This window comes from Budorcas taxicolor, chromosome 2 (genome assembly GCF_023091745.1).
Source record: "Budorcas taxicolor isolate Tak-1 chromosome 2, Takin1.1, whole genome shotgun sequence".
Taxonomy (NCBI): domain Eukaryota; kingdom Metazoa; phylum Chordata; class Mammalia; order Artiodactyla; family Bovidae; genus Budorcas; species Budorcas taxicolor.
The window spans coordinates 151266515-151291595 of NC_068911.1; the positions used below are offsets into that span (position 1 = coordinate 151266515).

The 25081-nt window shown below is 42.1% G+C and overlaps 2 protein-coding genes across 3 annotated transcripts in view; both read left to right on the forward strand.

Annotated features, from left to right (window-relative positions):
- STK36 (serine/threonine kinase 36) overlaps positions 1-1314 on the forward strand; it is a 30691-nt gene extending 29377 nt beyond the window's left edge. Inside the window, exon 26 of the mRNA XM_052635477.1 lies at positions 1014-1314. Coding sequence (XP_052491437.1) covers positions 1014-1157 — 144 coding nt within the window. The 3' untranslated portion in view covers positions 1158-1314. The remainder of the gene's footprint in view (positions 1-1013) is intronic.
- A 7630-nt stretch (positions 1315-8944) lies between these two features.
- Positions 8945-25081, forward strand: part of TTLL4 (tubulin tyrosine ligase like 4) — a 33387-nt gene continuing 17250 nt past the window's right edge. For both annotated transcript variants that reach the window (XM_052659953.1, XM_052659959.1), the window contains exon 1: positions 8945-9084. The gene's annotated coding sequence lies outside the window, so the exon portion shown is untranslated. The remainder of the gene's footprint in view (positions 9085-25081) is intronic.

The window sequence follows — 25081 nt, forward strand, 5'->3', positions numbered from 1 at the left end:
GAAAAGTACCATGCTAAGCATTTTACCTTCATTATCTGGTTTAAGCTATGCTTCTCATTTGGCAGGCAATGAAACTGAGGCACAAAGAATTTAATCACTTGTCTCAGTCACATAGCTAACATGTGGGATTGGACTTTTGAACTCAAGAGTCTGAGTTCAGAGCCCGTGTTCTTTTTCGTCATGTCATTTGGAATACCAGGTCTTAGTTCCCTTCCTGATTGAACTCATGGCTCCTGAGGTAGAAGCTTAACCACTGCTTTATTCTGTTGTTGGGTTTTTTTGCTAAATTTTCAGTATATAAACAGCCCAGTTGAAAATCACACATCTACCTATGATAAAGTTGTGTGCTGTGAGTGCTTAGTCGCTCAGTCATGTCCGACTCTTTGAGACCCCATGGATTGTTGCCCTCCAGGCTCCTCTGTCCATGTGGATTCTCCAGGCAAGAACACTGGAGTGGGTTGCCATGCCCTCCTCCAGGGGATTTTCCCAACCCAGAGATTGAACCCAGGTCTTCCACATTGTAGGCAGATTCTTTACTGTCTAAACCACCAGGGAAGCCCATGATAAAGCTAAACCCCCAAATTATAATAGCTCCATGTGGTGGCATTGGGCAGTTCTTGCAGAAGAGAAGTTTTGACAGGATGGTGATGATATATACTACAGAATTTGCTGTGGTCTGTGTGGGGAAATAATAAAAGGGATTTTTGATGGTAATTCACACTGGTCTAGATCCGCAGTTGGGAGTCTCACCTTCTGGCTGCTGCATTTATTATCTCTTCCTGGGGACAAGTTCATGGGTCCTTTGGTGCCTTGGTTTCATGGTCTGTGACCAAAGAGAATGGAAGTAGTCTGGTTCTAGTGGTTCCTGTCTCCAAAATCTTTCTTTTCCCACATAATCTATTTTGAGTCCCTGAGAGCTCATACTCTTTTGCTTTCTTTTCTAGAGCGGGAATTGCTGGGCCAAATGAAAGTACTCTGCATGTCGTGTTTTGTCATCTCTCTCTGTCCCACAGGTGCTGGTGTCCCTGGGCGCCAGTGAGAAATTAGCCTTGCTTTCTCTGGGGAATCAGTTACTGCCACACAGCAGTCCCAGGCCTGCCTCTGCCAAACACTGCAGGAAACTCATCCACCTCCTGAGGCCAACACACAGTACATGACCCCAGCTTGCTGGGGTCCAACCTTCGTTGCCCTAATTTTGCCAACCCTTCCTTCTACTCAACAAGCCACCTACTAAAGAGACTGAAACAGACAAGCCGCCAATCAGCTGATTTGAGAATGAGAACCTAGAAGAGATTTATGTATAAAGCTCCTCCTTTCCCCCAGATTCAGGATGATTTTAACCAGTAAACTTCATGATTGTTGGTACCAGAGGAGATGTGTTTCTTCTCTACGTCAAAGGGTCTTTTCTCCAATAATGTGCCTTTTAACCCCAGGGGCATGCTTCCAGGACACCTTCTGCCTGAGAGGTTTTCTTCCTTTCTGGAGCTCCTGAAATTTCCCCAGCAGGTTCTTTTATTTAGACCTTATTTTCATTGCCCATTGTCTGTATTTATATTTTGGCAAAAATAACATGTTTTCTAGAGACCACCATAATTTCTTCCTATCCAGATTATTTCATTTCAATTCAACATATTTATTTGTTTTTAAATTTATTTTCAATATTTATTTATTTTTAATTTATTTATTTGGTTGTGTCGGGTCTTGGTTGCAGCACACAGGATCTTTTTTGGGGGATGCACGCGTTTCTCTAGTTGTGGGGCATGTGGGCTCAGTAGTTGCAATGACCCAGCTCAGTTGCCCCAACACATGTGGGGTCCTAGTTCCCCAACCAGGGACTGAATTCATGTTCCTTGCATTGGAAGGCGGATTCTTAACTGCTAAACCACCAGGGAAGTCCCTAAATATATTTTTTTATTGAAATATAGTTGAATTACCATGCTGTGTTAATTACTGCTGTATAGCAAAGTGACTCGGTTATATATATATGTATATGTATATGTATATTCTTTTGCTGGGAAAGATTGAGGGCAGGGGGAGAAGGGGGCAACTGAGGATGAGATGGTTGGATGGCATCACTGACTCAATGAATATGAGTTTGAGCAAACTCCGGGAGACAGTGAAGGGCCAGGAAGTTTGGCATGCTGCAGTCCATGGGGTCACAAAGAGTTGGAGACGACTGAACAACAGTTCTTTTTCATATTCTTTTCCATTATGGTTTATCACAGGATGTTGAAGATAGTTGCCTGTGCTCTATAGGGTAGTGAGACCTTTCTGTATATACAGTTTGCATCTGTTAAACCCAAACTCCCAACCCAACCCTTTCCCACACCCCTCCCCACTTGGCAACCACCAGTCTGTTTTCTACAACATATATTTATTGAGTCCTTTCTATATGCCAGATACTATTCTAGGCATTGGAGGTAAAACAGTGCTTGTTTGTCAGAGACTTTCCATTCTGGTCAGGGAGATAGAGAGCTTATTAAAATGAGTGAATTGTTTAGTATGTAGAAATGTGATAAAAGCTCCAGAGAAATGTAAAGCAGGAAGAAGGGGATGAGGAGAGCTGAGTTGGATAGCTAGGGTAGGCCTTACTTACAAGGTGATGTTTGAACAAAAACATTTGAACGAAGCAGTACAGCTCTCTCGGGAACAACTATGCAGGGAGAATGGTCTTCAAAGGTCCTGAGATGGAAGTGTGCCTGGAGTGCTGGAGGAGCTGCGAGGAGGCCGTTTTGGATGAAAGACGTGAAGAAGGGGCAGAATCGTAGGAAATGAGGACAGGAAGGTAATGGGGACCAGATGTAGGCCTTGCAGACCTTGTACTTTACACAGAGCAGGGATCTATTAGAGTTTGATCAGAGGAGTTCTAAGATCTACCTTATGTTCTAGAAGATTGCCCTTCATTCTGGTGGTATGAATGGACAGAGGAATGGGGAGGATGCGAAGTAGGGGGAGTACTTAGGAGGCTTTGTAATACTCCTCATGTGAGATAATGGTGTCCTGGACTAGGGTGGTGCCAATGGAATGGTAAAAAGTAGCCAGATTTTGAATATATTCTGAACATGGAGAAAATAAATTTTCTGGACTGAATGGATGTGAGAATGTAACAAAAGAAAGCAGTGAAGAATGACTTTTTGGCCTGAAAAGCTGGAAGGATGGAATTCCTGTTAACTGAAATGGGGAAGGCCATTAGTGGAGTGGTAGTGGGTAGGGAAACTCAAGTTTAATTTTGATAATATTATGTCTATTAGTTGGAAATTTTCGAAGGTACACACAAACAGATTATTTCAGTGAATGCCATCACCACTTCAGTAGCTACCTTATCCTCTTTTTACTTGAGTATTTTAAAACAAATTCTGGACAACATATAATGCTATCCATGAATACTTTGATTACTTTGAGTACTTTTATCGCTAACAAATTAGAGCTTTTGGGTTTTTGGTTTTATCAAAACCATAGTACTTCCCTAAGGCCTGTCTACATTAAGACAAATATGTAAACAGTATTGTGTCTTTAAATCTGGATATTTTTTTCCTAAAAGATAAACGAAGGGGAAATTACCTTGTAAAAGAATTGTTTGCCTTTTCCAAATAATTTGTTAAATACTGGCTTAAACTATCTTGCTTATCTGATACATAAACAATTTAATGTAGAGAAGTCACATTTACATAAAAACTTTCTAGGCTATGTATTGTATCAAACAATAATCAGTTTAGAGGAAGCATAATAAGAAAATATTTCCCATCCCTGTGAGTTTACAATCTAGAGGATTAGAAATATGTAAACAGTTTTACACCCAGCAGTTATCACAGTGCTGAGGGGATTTGGAGTGAAGTCTGAGTGGTGCCTGGGATTTAGAGAATGTCTGGAAGGCTTGAGGATTTGTGCTTCTTTTACATGCATACATGAAGGAAATGGCAACCCACTCCAATATTCTTACCTGGAGAATCCCATGGACAGAGGAGCCTTGTGGGCTACGTCAATAGGGTCGCAAAGAGTCCGACAGGACTGAAGCGACTGAGCATACGTGCATACAAGGGTGTATGTATTTTAACTTTTGGGGAGGGAAGAAGGAGCTTAAAGTTTTCAAACACAAAAAAGTAGAATGGCAGGTGAGACACCCATGTCCGGATTTCACAAATTCAGTCGCCATCAACATTTGTCACACTGGTTCTACCTGTTCCATTTTAAATTTTGTTACTGCTATTTGTTGTTGGGTCGCTGAGTCGTGTCTGATTCTTTGTGACCCCATGAACTGTAGCACACCAGGCTTCCCTGTCCTTCACTATCTCCCAGAGTTTGCTCAAATTCATGTGTATTGAGTTGGTGATACCATCTAACCGTCTCATCCTTTGTCACCCACTTCCTCTCCTGCCCTCAATCTTTCCCATCATCAGGACCTTTTCCAGTGAGTCAGCTCGTCACATCGTGTAGCCAAAGTACTGGAGTTTGACCTTCAACATCAGTCCTTCCAGTGAATATTCAGGGTTGATTTCCTTTAGGATTGACTGGTTTGATCTCTTTGCTGTCCAAGGGACTCTCAAGAGTCTTCTCCAGCACCACAATTCAAAAATATCAATTCTTTGGTGCTCAGTCTTCTTTATTGTTATTGCTATAGTTTTAAATTATTTTTTGGAAATAATAAGGACAGTGTGAAGAATTCCCATACACCCTTCACCCAGATTCACGAAATTGCCACAATTGGTTTTATCATATTTTTCTGAACCATATGAGGCTAAGCTGTAAATACCATGCTTCTTTACTGTTAGAAAACTTGCCTTTTGGGGACTTCCCTGGCATCCCAGTGGTTAAGACTGCAGTTCCAGTGCAGGGAGCACAGGTTTGATCCCTGGTTGGGGAACTTCCCTGCATGCCATGCAGTGCAGACCCCCCAAGACTTGTATTTCTTAAGATCAAGGATATTTACTTATATAATCACAGTATAAGAAATTCAACATTGATATAACACTATTTAACCTACAGCCATCATATCCCAATTGTTCCAATAATGTTCTTTATACCAGTTTTTCTCCTGGTCTAGGTTCCAACCCAAGATCATGCTTTGTGTTTGGTTATGAGATTTCTTTTGCCTCAAATCTAGAACCATTCCTCATTCCTTCCTTACTTTTATGATCGTGATTGATATTTTGAGTATGTCTGATATTTCTCTGTGGTTTGTGTAAATCTGATGTTTGGGTGTATCTGATTTTTTGTGTGTGTGATTTGATGCTGGTTATACATTTTTGGTAGAAACACTATGTAAGTGATGATGTGTCCTCTTAGTACATTGTATCTGGAGGCTGATAATATAACTTATTTCCATTATTGGTGAAGTTACACCTATGATTTGGTTAAGGTGGACTAGGCAAATTTATATTGCTAGTTTTTTGGGGTTTTTTTAGGATTATATATAAAGACTTTATATTTTAGAACAGTTTTAGATTTACAGAAAAATTGAGCAGATAATACAAAAAGTTCACATATTATACCTTGCCTCTATCTATACATAATTTCCCCTATTAGCATCTTACATTATTTTGATATATTTGTTACAATCAGTGGAATCAACATTGATACACAGTCGACCCTTGAAAAACTTAGGGCTTGTGGGGGCTGTTACCCCCACACAGTTGAAAATCTGAGTATAACTTTATAGTCAGACCTCCATACCTGAGGGTTCAATCAACTGTGTACTATGTAGTACTGTAGCATGTATTTACTGAAAAAGATTCACAAATAAGTGAATTCATGTGGTTCAAACATTGTTTAAGGGTGAACTGTATTATCAACTAAAACCTGCATTTTATTCAGAGTTCCTTAATTGTCACCCAGTGTCCTTTTTCTGTTCCAGGATCTCGTTACACATCATTTAGTTGTTTCCTTGGGCTCCTCTGGCTATAAGAGTTTCTTTAGAAATATCTAGTTTTTGATAATCTTGACAATTTTGAGAAGTACTGGTCATGCATTTTGCAGGATGCTCCTCTATTGGAATTCGCCTGATGTTTCTCACGACTGGACTGGAGTTATGAGTTTTGGGGAGGAAAATCACAAAAGCAAAATGCCATTTTCATCATCTATCAAGGGCATGTACTATCTACATGATGTTGACCTTGATCACCTGGCTGAAGTGATGTTTGTCAGATTTTTCTACTGTTACTACCTTTGCCTTACGCTACCCCCCTTTCCATACTGTACTCTTTGGAAAGAAGTCACTCTGCACAGCCCAAACTTAAGGAATGTGGGTTATGCTTCCCCACTTTTAGGGCTAAATATCTACATTTTTTCCTTTAATTTTTTTTGCATAGGAGATTTGGCTCTTTATCACATTTGTGAACACATTCAACCATTTATTTATTTTTAAATTTTATTTATTTTTGGCTTCATTGGTTCTTCATTGCTGCATGCAAACTTTCTCTAGTTGCAGTGAGTGAGTTTCTCATTGTGGTGGCTTCTCTTGTTGCAGGGCATGTGCTCTAGAGCACATGGGCTCAGCAGTCGTGGCACAAGGCCTTAGTTGCTCTGCAGCATGTGGGATCTTCCTGGACCAAGGATCAAACCCATGTCTCCTGCATTGGTAGGCAGATTCTTTACCACTGAGCCACCAGGGGAGTCCTCAACCATTTATTTATACCAGTGACTCATGGATATTTGTTTCATGCTTTGGGTTATAAAAGCACTGTTCCTTTAATTTTATTGCTCAAATTGTTCCAACTTGGGTCATTGGGAGTTCTTTCAGTTAGCTCCTGTTACATCTTCCCACCAGTCTGTTGTTTTGGTTTGTTTTGGTAACACTTTCTTTCTAGCACTACCAGGTGCTTCCAGCTCATTTTGTGTATTTCCTGCCCTAGTCCTAGAATCAGCCATTTCTCAGAGGAGCCCTGGTTCCTGGTGTGCTTAATCGCTCAGTCATGTCCAACTCATTGAGACCCTATGGACTGTAGCCCGCCAGGCTCCTCTGTCAATGGGATTTTCCAGGCCATAATACTGGAGTAGGTTGCCATTATCTTCTCCAGGGACTCTTCCCAACCCAGGGATTGAACCCAGGTCTCCCATATTGCAGGTGGATTCTTTACCACTAGGGAAGCCCTGGTTCCTGGTAATGGAGTGATAGTAGAAACTAAGACCTAGGTGTTAGGTGTGCTCATTGCTACTCCAGTGTTTGCTGTAGTATTGTAAAGCACACACACACACACACACACACACAAGCAACTCCTTGGCATCATCACACACACACACACAAAAGCAACTCCTTGGCATCATGACGTTTAATACCTTAAAGTATCTGGTAAAAAATAAGGATATCTTCTTAAATAATGTCACAGTATCCATCCTGTGGCTGCCAACACATTACCACAAATTTGGTGACTTAAAACAACAAATTCTCTCATGGTTCTAGAAGCCGGAATTCTGAAATCAGCCTGTCTGAAGAACCCCATTTCCTCAGAAGATTCTAAGGAAGAATCCATTCTTGTCTCTTCCACCTTCTGGTGCCCCCAGGCATTCTACTTTGCTCTGATTGCTACCTTCTTGGTCACAAGTTGCCTCTTTCTTTTTTCTTTGTCTTCTCTGTGTCTCTCCCATCTCTTTCTGCCTCACTAGGGATTCTTCTTATTGGATTTAGGGCCCATTCAGATAATCCAGGAAAATTCCTTAATCCTTTCAAGATCATCTCAAAATCATTAATCACATATTTTGCCAAATAAGGTAATATTTACATGTTCCTAGAATTAAGGATATATTGGGGGGAGGGGGGTTGTCACCATTCAGTAAACTAACTAAAAAAACTTAATAATGATTTCTTAACGTTATCTATGTTCTTAATGTCCCCTGTCTATATTCAGATTTCTCTATTGTCTCAAAAGACAATTGCAGTTGGCTTATTTGAATCAGTATCTAAACAAGGTCCACTCATTGATATGATTATGTCTCTTAAGTATCTTACAACATAGGAAACCTCACTCATTTTTTATATTCTAAATTTGTTGAAGAAATGAGGTCATTCCTCTATACATTGGCCTACATTCTGGATTTGTCAGATGGCCTTCTTGTGACTCTCTTTATTTCCTATAAACTGGAAGTTGGAGCTAAAAGCTTGATTAGATTCAGATTCAACTGATTTTTAGACAAAAATATGCTACTTCCTAGTGTTACTGTGTAGTTCAAATTGCATCACATCATGAGATATAATTTATAGCTGATCAATGACTGTTGCCTGAATCAATTATTTATTAAGCATCTTTGCTGTGGCTCGGATTGCTTTCCTTAAATTAGTTTCATCTCTTATTGTTCCTATTATTTCTGTAGCAGACTATTTAGAAAAGCTCTTTTCGCCCTCCAGTTCTTTTGAGATCTCTGAATTCGTTAGAACCAGGGACATATGAGTCTGAGGGGGCACTATCTATCTTGCCTGGGGAGATAATTAATTGAGTCAGTGTTTGCTAATGTTCACACTTGAAGCTCAGAAAGCAGGTGATTTTAATTGGAGCCTACTGCTTGGGTTGGGGTTGGGGGAAGGTAGGTAGAGCGAAGCATAGCGAATCTGGCGATCTCTTCTTTCCTGGGGTCAAACTCAAAGGCTTTTAACTGGAAAGTACTACAAGAAAATTATTTAATGAAGTCTGAGTTCTTTGGTTTTAGAGGAGCGAATTAAGGCACGGCCAAAAAAAGAGTCCATAGGGGTTAGGTAGAATCAAAGTATAGAGGGTCCTGGCGGGCCAGAACGTAGACTTTCAGGGCTTTAACCTCGAGACTACATCTCCCAGAATGCCGCTGTGCGAGTCCCACCCGCGTTGAAGCGGCTGCGCTTGCGCAAGCCCTGTGACCACCGCCTTTCCAAGCTCCATAAGCCCCGAGATTCTGCGCGCCTGCTTCCCTCCCGCTGGGATCGCCCCTTCAGGCCCTCGGTGCGTCCGCTGGGGGCGCGCGCAGTGCGTGTTTGGTGGCAGCCGCGCCGGCGGCTGAGAGCGCGGGTCGCGTGGCCGTGCGTGGTTGCTAGGGGCGCCTGAGGCCGCCAGCTCGCCCGCAGGCCGAGGGAGGAAGCAGCGCGGAGCCGGCGCCCAGCCGCGGCGAAGCTGAGTCCGCTGGGTGAGTGTGGCCGCGGAGCCGGGGCAACGACCCTCTGCCGGCTCGACTCTCCCGCCCCTTCTTCTGCCCCGGGCCTTTTGACGCGGCCTCCAGCCCTCTGGCCGCTCCGGTCCAGCCCTACTTCCTGCCAGCCACCTCTCCATCACCTGGGAAGAGAGGGATCCGCGGCCTCCTACCCTGCCAGGTCTTCGCGCCTCCTCGGAACCCCTCTGCACCCTTTCTTGCGCCCTTTCCCGCCGCGCCCAGTGAACTTGGTCGCCGCTCCTCTGGTTTCCCGAACCCTGAAGCATATTTTCACCCTAGGCCTCCGCTTCCTTTCCCGCCCCAACGTAGTTTAAATTCCCCTCGCTTTAGTGTGAGCCCAAGCTCCTCTCAGGCCTCACGGCTGAATTTAACATGAATACCCCGCTTTTAACTTCCCTATCTTCACTGTCTGTAGAGAAAAACTTTCCTTAACTGTAGAGAATTTAACTCTTCATGTGTTCATCAATCCATTACTTCCTTTAATCATTCAACAATTTTTAATAAGCATCGACAAATACTTAGTGAGCCAGGGCATTACGGAAGGCACTGGGGGGGGGGATACAGGCGTGCACACGGCAGGCGTGTTTGCACAGAGTTTAGGGGAAATTTTAAGCAGTAAACAGCATTTGTGTGGTGTGTTCTAATAGAACATTAGAAAAATATTTAACCCAAATTTATTTGGAAAACTCTATTATCTTCACATTTCCATTGTGCATCTAGGAAATGTTTTAATCCTTCCTTCCTTGGCGAGTTACTCCTACCTACTCAGATACTCCAGATTCCATCTTCCTTAACTTAATTACCTGTTGATTTAGGCAGTCAACAAGTAGCAGGGGAACCCTTTGGGAAAGTGTTCTATCTTTAGTCATTTGCAATAAATACTGAGGTACTGTTTGTATGAAAACCACCCCCCCTCCCTTAGTTCCCCAAAGTTACCAGCTCTTTATTGATTGGACTTAATGTAGCATTGAAAAATCATCAAATGTTTTCTGGGAATAAAGAGGTGAGAGGACCTTCCAGATACAAAGTAGCTTTAGTAGAGATACAGCAAGGCCTGAAAAGAGAACTGGAAACAGTCTGACAGACCTGAGCTGGGTTTGGAGGGAACTTTCTTGCTCAATTCTATCCCACTCTTTGCTGCCCGGTGGACTGTAGCCTGCCAGGCTCCTCTGTCCGTGGGATATTCCAGGCAAGAATACCAGAGTGGGTTGCCATTTCTTTCTTCAGGGAATCTTTCTGACCAGAAATCAAACTCGAGCCCCGCTGCAGTGGAAGCTCAGTCTCAAGCACTGGAAAACAAGTGAAGCCCCACATGCAGTTTTAGAAGAATCAATTTCCAGATCTTTAGTTTCCAAATGAACTCTTCTAAAACTGACCTTACAAAAAAAGGGATAGAGAGTGTCATATCTCTTAGGCTTCCAAATATTACTATAGTGTGTTATTCTGTGTATAAAAACTTCAGGTTGGGGGCGTCCCAATATGGCGGAGGAATAGGACAGGGAGACCACTTTCTCTCCCACAAATTCATGGAAAGATCATTTGAATGCTGAGCAACTTCCACAAAACAACTTCTGAATGCTGGCGGAGGACACCAGGCACCCAGAAAGGCAGCCCATTCTCTTCGAAAGGAGGTAGGACAAAATATAAAACACAAAAAGAGAGACCAAAGAGTTAGGGATGGAGATCTGTCCTGGGAAGGGAGTCGTGAAGGAGGAGAAGTTTCCAAACAGCAGGAAACCCTCTCATTGGCGGTCTGTGGGCAGTTTTGGAATCTCAGAGCGTGACATAACCGGGAGGAAAAAAAAAACCCCACAGAATAGGTGCCTAACCGCAACTCCCAGCGGAGAGGTAGCCTAGTTGTAGGCACGCATCCGACACCAGCCACCGGGGGGCTGGACAGGGAGGCTTGGGCTGCATGCTTTAGGGTAAGGACTGGGCCAGAATGCCCTGAGGGCAATCTGAGGGAGCTAACGTGAGATAGCAACACAAACTGGGATAGCCAGAGAGGGGAAAAAAAAACTACCGCGAAAGGCTCTAACCTAACCCAACCTGCAGCCTGGCCGGCTGATAGAACAGAGGATTGAGCAAATACCAAAGGAGAGCTAGCTGGCTGCGTACAGGCTCCTTCCCCCACCAGAGGCAGAGAGGCAGGTGTGTGACAGCCAGAGCCAGAAGGCAAGGGGCAATCTTGGCCCCAGAGACTGGCGTCCTCCACCAAACTGCGAGCAGGCTCCCAGTTGGTAACCACGTCTTCTTGGGATCCTGGATGGTTGACATCTGCCAGGAGGGTCGCAGCCTGAGATCATCTCCCCAGAGGAGACATGGCACACCTGAGACGGTGCTCTTGCTACGCACCTGGGAAACGGAGCGGCTGGACTAAGGAGGTGATTAAAGCACATGGCCCATCTGGGACAGTGTGCTCGCCAATCACCTGGTCACCTGAGCTGCTCGGACCTGGGAAGGGCACAAGATGCACGCCCAACTGAGTCTGTGCCCTTGCGGAGTAGCCGAGAACCTGAACCTGAGCAGCTTAGATCTGGGAAGTGCGCGAAACTCAGGGCCCACTTTGGACAGTACCCCTGCAGAGCAACCTGGTGCCTGAGCAGTGTAGACCTGGAAAGCACGCGCTGCAGTGAGCTGGGGCAAACCCAGTGTGGTCCATACACTGCGAGCACTCCCCACACACGCCAGTGATATTTGTTTGTAGTGTTCCTTCCTCCCCACAATACAACTGAACAAGTGAGCCTAAGTAAGTGACCACCTTTGCCCCTTTGTGTCAGAGAGGAAATTAGACACTGAAGAGACTTGCAAAAAGAGGAAGCCAAAATTAACAAGGAAACCATTCTGAAAGTGACAGGTGCAACAGATTAAAACCCTTTAGTTAACATTGACTAAGCATTGGAAGGGGCCAATTAGATCTCGAGAACAAGTACAAGCTGGAACAAGAAACTCTGAAACTGAACTGACCCCACACTGCCCACAACAGCTCCAGAGAAATTCCTAGATATATTTTTACTATTATCATTTTTTTGTTTTTAAATTCTCTATTACTCCTTTTCATTTTTATAACTTACTATTACCTTGCAAAAAAAGACTGCATTTTAAAGCAAATTTCATATATATATATTTTATAATTTTTGTGATTTTGTTTTTGTATTTTTAACATTGTATTTTTGAGAGTCTAACCTCTACTCTAGATTTTTAATCTTTGCTTTTTGGTATTTGTTATCAATTTTGTACCTTGAAGAATCTAATCTTCTGTATCTTTTTTCACTTGGGGTGTGATTACTGGTTTGATTGCTCTCTCCCCTTTTGACTCTCCCTTTTCTCCCCAGGTCACCTCTTTCTCCTCCCTCCCCCTTCTCTTCTGTGCTTAACTCTGAATCTCTCTGGGTGTTCTGGGCTGTGGAGAACACTTAGGGAACTGAGTACTGGCTAGATTGGTCTCTCCCCTTTTGACTCCCCCCTCTTCTCCACCTGATCACCTCTATCTCCTTCCTCCCTTTTCTCTTCTCTGTGCAACTCCGTGAACCTCTCTGGGTGTTCCAGACTGTGGAGAATGCATAGGGAATTGATTACTGGCTAGATTGCTCTCTTCCGTTTTGACTCCCCCTCTTCTCCTGGTAACCTCTATCTCCTTCCTCCCTCTTCTCCATGTAACTTTGTGAATCTCTCTGGGTGTTCCTCACTTTGGAGAATCTTTTCACCATTAACCTAGATGTTTTATCATTTGTGCTGTATGGATGAAGAAGTCTTGAGGCTACTGTAAGACTGAAAGCCAGAGGCAGGAGGCTTAACTCCAAAACTTGAGAACACCAGAGAACTCCTGATTCCAGGGAACATTAATAGACAAGAGCTCATCCAAAAGCCTCCATACTACACTGAAACCAAGCTCCATCTAAGAGCCAACAAGTTCCAGAGCAAGACATACCTTGCTAATTCTCCAGCAATGCAGGAACACAGCCCTGAGCGTTAAAATACAGGCTGCCCAAAGCCATGCCAAACCCATAGACACCCCAAAACTTACTACTGGACACTTTATTGCACTCCAGAGAGAAGAGATCCAGTTCACCCACCAGAACACAGATGCAAGCTCCTCTAACCAGTCAGGAAAGCTTGACAAGCCACTAGACCAACCTCACCCACAGGGAGCAAGCTCCACAAAACAGAGGAATCACAAACTTATAGCCTACAGAAAGGCCAACCCAAATACAGCAATCTAAACAAAATATAAAGGCAGAGAAATATTCAGCAGGTAAAGGAACATGATAAATGCCCACCAAACCAAATACAAGAGTAGGAGATAGGGGGTCTACCAGAAAAAGAATTCAGAATAATAATAGTAGAGATGATCTTAAATCTTGAAAACAAAATGGGAGTTACAGATAAATAGACTAGAGACAAAGATTAAGAACATGCAAGAAATGTTTAACAAGGACCTAGAAGAAATAAAAAAGTCAATCAGTTATGAATAATGCAATAACTGAGATCAAAAGCACTCTGGAGGGAGTCAACAGTAGAATAACTGAGGCAGAAGACAGGATAAGTGAGGTGGAAGATTGAATGGTGGAATTAAGTGAAGCAGAGAGAGGAAAAAAAAAGAAAAGAGGACAACCTCAGAGACCTTGGGAAAATGTTAAACACCCTAACGTTCAAATCATAGGAGTCCCAGAAGAAGACAGAAAGGGCATGAGAAAATACTTGAGAAGATAATAATTGAAAACTTCCCTAAAATGGGGAAGGAAATAGCCACTCAAGTTCAAGAAACCCAGAGAGTCCCAATCAGGATAAACCCAAGGTGAAACACCCCAAGACACATATTAATCAAATTAACAAAGTTCAAACACAAAGAGCAAATATTAAAAGCAGCAAGGGAAAAGCAACAAGTAACACACAAGGGGATCCCCATAGGGATTACAGCTTATCTTTCAATAGAAACTCTTTAGGCCATAAGGGAATGGCAGGACATACTTAAAGTGATGAAAGAGAAAAACCTACAACACAGATTACTGTACCCAGCAAGGATCTCATTCAAATATGAAGGAGAAATCAAAAGCTTTACAGACAAGCAAAAGTTGAGAGAATTCAGCACCACCAAACCAGCTCTTCAACAAATGCTAAAGGATCTTCTCTAGACAGGAAACACAGAAAAGGTTTATAAACTTGAACCCAAAACAACAAAGTAAATGGCAACAGGATCATACTTATCAATAATTGCCTTAAATGTAAATGGGTTGAATGCCCCAACCAAAAGACAAAGACTGGCTGAATGGATACAAAAACAAGACAAACCTAAACCTATGGGATTCAGTTAAAGCAGTGCTCAGGAGAACGTTCATAGCAATACAAGCTTACGTCAAGATACAAGAGAAAAATAACCTAACGTTACCCCTAAAGCAACTAGAAAAATAAATGAAGAACCCCAGGGTTGTTAGAAGGAAAGAAATCATTAAAATTAGGGCAGAAATAAATGAAAAATAAATGAGACTATAGCAAAAGTCAACAAAGCTAAAAGCTGGTTCTTTGAGAAGATAAATAAAATAGACCATTAGCCAAGGAGAAGAATCAAATCAACAAAATTAGAAATGAAAATGTAGAAATCAAAACGGACAACACAGAAATACAAAGCATCATAAGAGACAATTATCAGCAACTATATGACAATAAAATGGACAACTTGAAAGAAATGGATGAATTCTTAGAAAAGTGTGACCTTCCAAAACTGTACCAGGAAGAAATAGAAAATCTTAACAAACCCAACACAAGCATGGAAATCAAAACTGTAATAAAAAATCTTCCAACAAACAAAAGCCCAGGACCAGATGGCTTCACAGGTGAATTCTACAAAAATTTAGAGAAGAGCTAACATCTATGCTACTCAAACTCTTCCAGAAAATTGCAGAGGAAGGTAAACTGCCAAACTCATTCTATGAGGCCACCCTCACCCTAATACCGAAACCAGACAAAGATGCCACAAAAAAAGAAAACTACAGACCAGTATTACCGATGAACATAGATGCATAAATCCTCAACAAAATTTTAGCAAACAGAATCCAACAACATATTAAAAAGATGATACATCATGACCAAATGGGGTTTATCCCAGGGATGCAAGGATTCTTCAGTATTTGCAAATCAATGTGATACACCACATTAACAAATTGAAAGATAAAGACCATATGATTATCTCAATAGATGCAAAGAAAGCCTTTGACAGAATTCAGCATATTTATGATAACCCTCCAGAAAGCAGGCATAGAAGGAACAAACCTCAACATAAAAGCCATATATGATAAACCCACAGCAAACATTATCCTCAATGGTGAAAAATTGAAAGCATTTCCCCTAAAGTCAGGAACAAGACAAGGGTGCCCACTCTCACCACTACTATTCAACATAGTTTTGGAAGGTTTAGTCACAGCAATCAGAGAAGAAAAAGAAAGAAAAGGAATCCAGATTGGAAAAGAAGTAAAACTCTCACTGTTTGCAAATGACATGATCCTCTACATAGAAAACCCTAAAGACATCACCAGAAAATTACTAGAACTAATTAATGAATATAGTTGCAGGATATAAAACTAATACACAGAAATCCCTTGCATTCCTATACACTAACAATGAGAAAACAGAGTAATTAAGGAATCAATTCCATTCACCATTGCTATGAAAAGAATAAAATACTTAGGAATCAGTTCAGTTGCTCAGTCGTGTCCGACTCTTTGCGACCCCATGAATTGCAGCACGCCAGGCCTCCCTGTCCGTCACCAACTCCTGGAGTTCACTCAGACTCATGTCCATCGAGTCCGTGATGCCATCCAGCCATCTCATCCTCTGTTGTCCCCTTATCCTCCTGCCCCCAATCCCTCCCAGCATCAGAGTCTTTTCCAATCAGTCAACTCTTAGCATAAGATGGCCAAAGTACTGGAGGTTCGGCTTTAGCATCATTCCTTCCAAAGAAATCCCACAGCTGATCTCCTTCAGAATGGACTGGTTGGATCTCCTTGCAGTCCAAGGGACTCTCAAGAGTCTTCTCCAACACCACAGTTCAAAAGCATCAATTCTTCAGTGCTCTGCCTTCTTCAACAGTCCAACTCTCACATCCATACATGACCACAGGAAAAACCATAGCCTTGACTAGATGGACCTTAGTTGGCAAAGTAATGTCTCTGCTTTTGAATATACTATCTAGGTTGGTCATAACTTTTCTTCCAAGGAGTAAGCGTCTTTTAATTTCATGGCTGCAGTCACCATCTGCAGTGATTTTGGAGCCCCAAAAAATAAAGTCTGACACTGTTTCCACTGTTTCCCCATCTGTTTCCCATGAAGTGATGGGACTGGATGCCATGATCTGCGTTTTCTGAATGTTGAGCTTTAAGCCAACTTTTTCACTCTCCTCTTTCACTTTCATCAAGAGGCTTTTTAGTTCCTCTTCACTTTCTGCCATAAGGGTGGTGTTATCTGCATATCTGAGGTTGATATTTCTCCCCCCAATCTTGATTCCAGCTTGCATTTTTTCCAGTCTAGCGTTTCTCATAATGTACTCTGCATATAAGTTAAATAAGCAGGGTGACAATATACAGCCTTGACGTACTCCTTTTCCTATTTGGAACCAGTCTGATGTTCCATGTCCAGTTCTAACTGTTGCTTCCTGACCTGCATACAGATTTCTCAAGAGGCAGGTTAGGTGGTCTGGTATTCCCATCTCTTTCAGAATTTTCCACAGTTGATTGTGATCCACACAGTAAAAGGCTTTGGCATAGTCAATCAAACAGAAATAGATGTTTTTCTGGAACTCTCTTGCTTTTTCCATGATCCAGCAGATGTTGGCAATTTGATCTCTGGTTCCTCTGTCTTTTCTAAAACCAGCTTGAACATCAGGAAGTTCACGGTTCACGTATTGCTGAAGCCTGGCTTGGAGAATTTTGAGCATTACTTTACTGGCATGTGAGATGAGTGCAATTGTGCGGTAGTTTGAGCCTTCTTTGGCATTGCTTTTCTTTGGGATTGGAATGAAAATTGACCTTTTCCAGTCCTGTGGCCACTGCTGAGTTTTCCAAATGTGCTAGCATATTGAGTACATACAGCACTTCCACAGCATCATCTTTCAGGATTTGAAATAGCTCCACTGGAATTCCATCACCTCCACTAGCTTTGTTCATAGTGATGCTTTCTAAGGCCCACTTGACTTCACATTCCAGGATGTCTGGCTCTAGATAAGTGATCACACTATCATGATTATCCAGGTCGTGAAGATCTTTTTGGTATAATTCTTCTGTGTATTCTTGCCACCTCTTCTTAATATCTTCTGCTTCTGTTAGGGCCATACCATTTCTGTCCTTTATCAAGCCCATCTTTGTGTGAAATGTTCCCTTGGTATCTCTAATGTTTTTGAAGAGATCTCTAGTCTTTCCCATTCTGTTGTTTTCCTCTATTTCTTTGCATTGATCACTGAGGAAGGCTTTCGTATCTCTTCTTGCTATTCTACCTGAAGAAATCTATATATAGAAAGAGCTATGTATAGAAAACTATAAAACATTGATGAAAGAAATAAAAGAAGACACAAATAGATGGAGAAATGTGTTCATGGATCGGAAGAATCAATATAGTGAAAATGGGTATACTGCCCAAAGTAATCTATAGATTCAATGCAATCTCTATCAGGCTACAAACAGTATTTTTCATAGAGCTAGAACAAATAATTTCACAATTTGTGTGGAAATACTAAAAACCTTGAATAGCCAAAGCAGTCTTGAGAAAGAAGAATGGAACTGGAAGAATCAATCTGCCTGACTTCAGGCTTTACTACAAAGCCACAGTCATCAAGACATTATGGTACTGGCACAAAGACAGAAATATAGATCAATAGAACAAAACAGAAAGCCCAGAGATAAATCCTCACACCTATGGACACCTTATCTTCGACAAAGGAGGCAAGAATATGCAATGGAGAAAAGACAATCTCTTTAACAAGTGGTGCTGGAAAAACTGGTCAACCATCTGTAAAAGAATGAAACTAGAACACTTTCTAACACTATACACAAAAATAAACTCAAAATGGATTAAAGATCTAAACGTAAAACCAGAAACTAAAACTCCTAGAGGAAAACATAGGCAAAACACTCTGACATAAATCACAGCAGGATCCTCTATGACCTACTTCCCAGAGTAATGGAAATAAAAGCAAAAATAAACAAATGGGACCTAATTAAACTTAAAAACTTTTCCACAACGAAGGAAACTATAAGCAAGGTGAAAAGATAGTTTTCAGAATGGGAGAAAATAATAGTAAATGAAGCAACTGACAAAGAATTTCAGAAATATACAAGCAGCTCCTGCAGCTCAGTACCTGAAAAATAAATGACCCAATCAAAAAATGGGCCAAAGAACTAAGCAGACATTTCTCCAAAGAAGACATACAGATGGCTAGCAAACACATGAAAAGATGCCGAACAGTACTTATTATCAGAGAAATGCAAATCAAAACCACAATGAGGTACCATTTCATACCAGTCAGAATGGCTGCTATCAAAAAGTCTACAAACAATAAATGCTGGAGAGGGTGTGGAGAAAAGGAAACCTTCTTACACTGTTGGTGGGAATGCAAACTAGTACAGCCACTGTGGAGAACAGTGTGGAAATTCCTTTAAAAACTGGAAATAGAACTGCTGTATGACTCAGCAATCCCACTGCTAGGCATGCACACCAAGGAAACCAGAACTGAAAGAGACAGGTGAACCCCAGTGTTCATGGCAGCACTGTTTATAATAGCCAGGACATGGAAGCAACCTAGATGTCCATCGGATAAGAAAGATGTGGTACATAGACACAATGGAATATTACTCCGCTATTAAAAAGAATGCATTTGAATCAGTTCTAATGAGGTGGATGAAACTGGAGCCTATTATACAGAGTGAAGCAAGTCAGAAAGAAAAACACCAATACAGTATGTTAATGATATATATGGAATTTAGAAAGAAGGTAACAATGCCCCTACATGCGAGACAGCAGAAGAGACACATACAAAGAACAGGCTTTTGGACTCTGAGAGAGAAGGCAAGGGTGGGATGATTTGAGAGGATAGCATTGAAACATGTATATTGCCATATGTGAAACATCACCGGTCCAGGTTCAATGCGTGAAACAGGGCACTCAAACCCAGTACACTGGGACAACCCTGAGGGATGGGATGGGGAGGGAGGTGGGAAGGGGGGCTTCAGGATGGGGGACGCATGTACACCCATGGCTGATTCATGTCAGTGTAGGGCAAAACCCGCTACAATATTATAAAGTAATTAGTCTCCAATTAAAATAATTAATTAAAACTTCAGGTTGGCAAACGAAATATTTTGGAAATACTAATTACAAGGAGGCCTCCTTTGGTTGTTACCCCCCAAACCCAGAAAGCTTCCTGTGTTCCCATGTGTAATACACGTTGTTAAGGTGAAACTTGTTCTTTGTTGGGATATTCTGAATTCAGAAGAATACAACAGTTACATGAGTCTAAGATGTTTTTGGGACAACTGATTTTTCAAGCTATATTAGATAAAACTTGCATAGAATTTTTAAAAAGAGATGTCTTTCAGTTTGGTTGCTGGTGGTTTAGTCACTAAGTTGTGTCCAACTCTTTGCTACACCATGGACTGTAGTCTGCTAGGCTTCTCTGTCCATGGGATTTCCCAGGCAAGAATACTGGAGTATTCCTTCTCCAGGGGATCTTCTTGACTCAAGGATTGAACCTGGGTCTCCTGCATTGCAGGGGACTCTTTACTGACTGGGCCACCAGGGAAGCCCTGTCTTTTAGTTTAGATGGCTGTTATTCAGTCAGATAGTTAAAGCTCACTAAATCATCATGAAATGTTTATTTCAATTACAGTTAACCCTTACCTTAGTTCTTTCTATAAATTGTTTAGTATTTTCTACCTTCTCTTAACAAAAGGATAAACTTGTTGAAACTTGTGATGAAAAATTTTAGAGTTCAACTTCAAGATGTACAAGGAATACAAGGGTTTAATTTTTTTTTGTTTTTTGGCCAGTACCATCTGGCTTGTGGGATCTTGGTTCTCTGACCAGGGATTGGAACCTGGGCCATGGCAGTGAAAGCCCAAATCCTAACCGCTAGTCCACCAGGGAACTCCCTAAGGAATATATGGTTTTAAAAATTCCTCGGGGAATTCTTGGATAAAATCTGAAAGAGTATATTGTGGAAAAACCGTGGAAAGATAATTAGCAGGAAGGTAACATCAGATTTGTCTTTAAGGTTACCGTAGTGTCAGTGTGCAGTTTGAATAAGTAAGATTTTAGACTGAAATCTGGAAGTCAGTGAGAAAACTAGAGACCAGGCTAGACGCCATGAGAGCTTTATGGTGGTTGTGATGGGGGAGAGGGTTTAGAGAGAGATTAACAGTGGTAGGGGCTTCCCTGGTGGCTCAGCTGTTAAAGAATCTGCCTGCAATGTGGGAGACCTGGGTTCGATCCCTGGGTTGGGAAGATCCCCTGGAGAAGGGAATGGCTACCCACTCCAGTATTCTGGCCTGGAGAATTCCATGGACTGTATAGTCCACGGGGTTGCAAAGAGTCAGACACAACTGAGCGACTTTCACTTTAACAGTGGTGAAGGTGAAGGTGAAGTCGCTCAGTCGTGTCCGACTCTTTGCGACCCAATGGACTGAAGCCCAATCTGGTAGCAAAGTAAATGTCAGGAGAGTGGGACAAGGAGCAGTCTAGAATGATCCTAGGTTTCTGAATTTAGTGATCAAATGGGTGGTGCTGCAGGATGAGGCAGAAGGAGGAGGGGCAGCTTTGAGGAGAAAGGTAAAGAAGTTACACTGTGGACATGGTGAGTTGAGGCTCCTTCAGCCTGAGTGGTTGTTCTGTAGGTCTGAGTGATGGAAGAAAATTGGAGAATGTAGGACGTTGTTGAGGTCATGGGATAAAAGAGGCTGCTCTGGGAGAATCTGTGTTAATAGTTGGATCTGCCATTTATTGAGCACTTATTGTGTACCTCCTTTTGGAGAAAGGAGAAGACTGCATGTGGAGGACACTGACTTTGAGGGAGTAGGTAGGGGAAAAGGGATGGAAGAAGGGAGGCAGAATATTTAAAGTCAAATCCAAAAATGAGTACGTAAATGAAAAGTCACTTTTTCACTGACAAAAGTTTTTCACTGAAAAATTGTTAGTCGCTCAGACGTGTCGGACTCTTTGTGACACCATGGTCTGTAGCCTGCCAGGCTCCTCTGGCCATGGAATTCACTAGGCAAGAATACTGGAGTGGATAGCCATTCCCTTCTCCAGAGGATCTTCCCCACCCAGGGATCGAATTGGGGTCTTCTGCATTGCAGGGAACCTTTAACCACAGGATCTGGTACTTATTATGTGAAGTTGAGTTTAGCTTTCCTGTTAGATTCCTTCATCTTATGACCTTGGAATTGTCTAGTCATAGACTTTCTGGACTTGAGCATGAAATCAGATGCTTTGATCTGTCAGTGAAATGTGAGAAAACTTTTCTGTAATGCTCTTAACCTCTCACCATCTCTTCTGGCAGAATTGGGAAGCCAGACCTGGTGTTTTGGAATAAATACCGAGAATGCTAATTTCTGTTAGGCCCTGAAATCAAACAGACCTCATCCTTAGGAGGCTCTTGGATATTCTGGACAGGCAATGCCGTTGTAGACCAGAGCTTTCAAGCTTTTTGGTCTCTTACATGCACTTTTTTATTAAAGATCTTCGGAATCTTCAGTATATTCTTTTTAATGTGGAATATATATCTACTCCACATTAGAAATTGAAGTATTTATTAATTCACTTAGAAATAATAAACTCATTACAAATAAACATAAGTAGCATTTTTAAAAATGAAAAATGCTATTGTTCAAGAATATTAGAAGAGTGGCATTATTTTTGAGAATCTTCTTAATGTCTGGTTTAATTGGAGACAGCTGGATTTTCCTATTTTTTTCTATTGTTTCAGTTGGTTCAGTGTACTGTTTGGTTGAATTATGTGGATTATCTAGCCTCATATAGAGAATTAGTTGGAAGAGGGAGGAGTGTTTCTGTAGCCTTTTCAGATAGTGGGTATTCTTTGCTGCTGCTGCTGCTGCTAAGTCGCTTCAATCGTGTCCGACTCTGTGTGACTCCATAGACGGAAGCCCACCAGGCTCCCCCGTCCCTGGGATTCTCCAGGCAAGAACACTGGAGTGGGTTGCCAGTGCCTTCTCTGATTCTTTGGTACTACACAGACGTTAACAAGGGGTGGTGTTATGAAGGTTAGCTGCTGTGGAATCTGGAGTGTTATCAGGGAGCTTTTCATACTTTGTTACATTAGAATCCATTGGTCTATCTCTGACCAGATCTTTTACCCATGTCTGATTTTTTGACATTGTATGATAGATAATTTGGAAAATACTGGTTCATTGAGTTGTTGCCACATTCTATTTGACAGTATAAAAAAATAATATCACCACAGTCATCAGAAAACTGGTTAAGTATGGCGAAGCTGTCCAGCTCATGGTGGCAGATACAGTTTTGCCCAAATTCTCATTTTCTCTTGGAAGCTCAAATTTTATCATTGGCAACAAACACCATCAGTTGTTTCCCTTGAAGTGACAGGCTTCCTCTGTTTCATTTTCTAGAGAACGCCTGCCAAGTGTCAAAGTCTGAATAACCATCACTTGTGTATCCTTCATTCTTTCAAGTAAACATGATGTTCCACAGAAAAATTTTGCAATTCAAACAAGTGCTTTACTTACAGACAACCGTTGTCTTCTGTTTTATATGTACTTATTTTATCACACAGAATGTTAAAAAGATGTACTTGAGGATTGGGATTTCATTTTTTACTGTGTCATCAAGGACATTCTTAAGTAAACCTGGCACTTCTTCCTTTGCTGTGCAGTGAAGAAGTGTGTGGTGGTGAAAAATCTCACATGATACATTTGGCTTGAATCCTACTTGGGAAACAGCAGTTTGACCCACCGTTGCTCTTGCGCCATCAGTTGAAAGGCTGGCACAGTTAAAAAGGCAAATCATATCTTAGTTTTGTTATGGAAATAGTTTGACCTAGTGGAACCCCTGAAAGGGCCCACACTTTAAGGACCACTGCCTTCAAGCTCACCCAAGGTTTCTTTCTGAAGCTGCTGAAGGTCAGGGCTTCAGGAGAGCTAGTCACTTAATTATGTTAGGATGTACTTAATCGCTCAGTCATGTCCGACTCTTTGCGATGCCATGGACTGTAGCCCGCCAGGCTCCTCTGTCCATGGGATTCTCCAGGCAAGAACACTGGAGTGGCTTGCTATTCCCTTCTCCAGAGGATCTTCCCAATCCAGGGATCGAACCCAGGTCTCCTGCATTGCAGGCAGATTCTTTACCGTCTGAGCCACCAGCTGCTGCTGCTGCTGCTCAGTCGCTTCAGTTGTGTCCGACTCTGTGCGACTCCATAGATGGCAGCCCACCAGGCTCCCCCATCCCACCAGGGAAACCCCTAATTACGTTAAGCCTTCAACTGTTTCCACTTTTAAGTAATTTGCAGATGGACCTCCTTTAGCTTTAGCTGCTATAAGCTGTTTTTACCCCCTGAGGTTGGCTAACTACTTTTGCAGTAACTGAGTTCTATAAGAGCTGCCCCTCTCAACTTCTATTGGCCCTCCCTTCTCATTAGGTTGGCGTGTTGGCCTTTCTTTCTCAACAGTCTTTACAGAAGTTCCATGCTCCTGCAACTTTCTTTAGGGAGACAGAGTTTGGGATTTATCTCTTAAGAGAAAATATGTCTGATTCCTACACTCTTCATTCTGTTTGATTCCAGCCAAGTCACTTCTATCTTCTTACATAACTATTGGGCAACTAAAGTGATCTCATCAGAGATCTTGTGACTCTAGACTCTGAACTGTTTCTGATGTCCTGAGTTCCCCTGGTGACTGAGGGAAACTCTCAGATAGAAGAGGAAAAGGAAACTGCAGATCCCAAGAGCCACACACTCCTGTAATATAGGAGAGTGATATAGTCAGTGTGTAATGAATAATTACTTTCTGTAGAAATAGATACCTTGTCCAAGTTGGTTTGGTCTGGCCTGGCCTCTGGAGACCTGGTGGTTTGAGACAACAGTCATAGTATTTCTAGCATAGGCTGCTCATCATTCACTCTCACTTAAGGAAGAAACTCGAGGCAAAACGCCCCATAAAAAGTGGAAGGCAGAATGAGATAGACCGCTTCTGAATGTTGTCTAAAGATGGCGGGGCAGAAGGTTGAGATTCCTGAGACTGGTTGCTTTAGAAGAAGAGAAGTTGGATCCAGGGAAGGCAGGCAGGACACTACTAAACAGACTTGCGTTTGGTGAGGCATGTGAGGGACTAGGAACTGGACAGAGCTAGCCAAGCAAATAGAAAGAGATGTTTGAGGCCATTTTGTTTATCTTCAGAATGCTCTGCAGTTCTTTACTTTTCTTATCCCCTCAGGAAAAAAAAAATTATTTCATTTTTAACAGCTTTGTGGAGGTATAACTGACTTAGAAAATATTCATTACCCTCAAGTCAATTATTTTTTAAACTTTATTCCAGGAACCCTTAACATATCATGAGCCTGTATAGTTGGCTAGACTCTTGAAGAGATGAAATTACTGTTTCAGCTACAGAACGCACCCCAGAGGTCAACAGGAGAGATCCCTGAACTTGTCTCACTTAGTCCGTGGAAAGCAGACCACATCCGGGGCAGCTTGAGAATTGGTGAGGGAACAGTACATGTGAAATCTGCTTTTCACATGATCTTTGAGCATTCAGAATTGGTTGATGAGGAGGAAGGTGTTGGCTGGCTTCTCTGCCACACCCAGGCTTGCCTTATTCCTAGGCACACGGTGTCAGGTGATGGAATGAAGCCACTCATGTAAACTTGTGGACGATGAGGCAGAAAGGTGTGAATTTTTCTTTGGAGAAAGAGGAACGAGCTCTTTGAGTGAGAGAATGGGAGCATGTGAACAGATTTCACC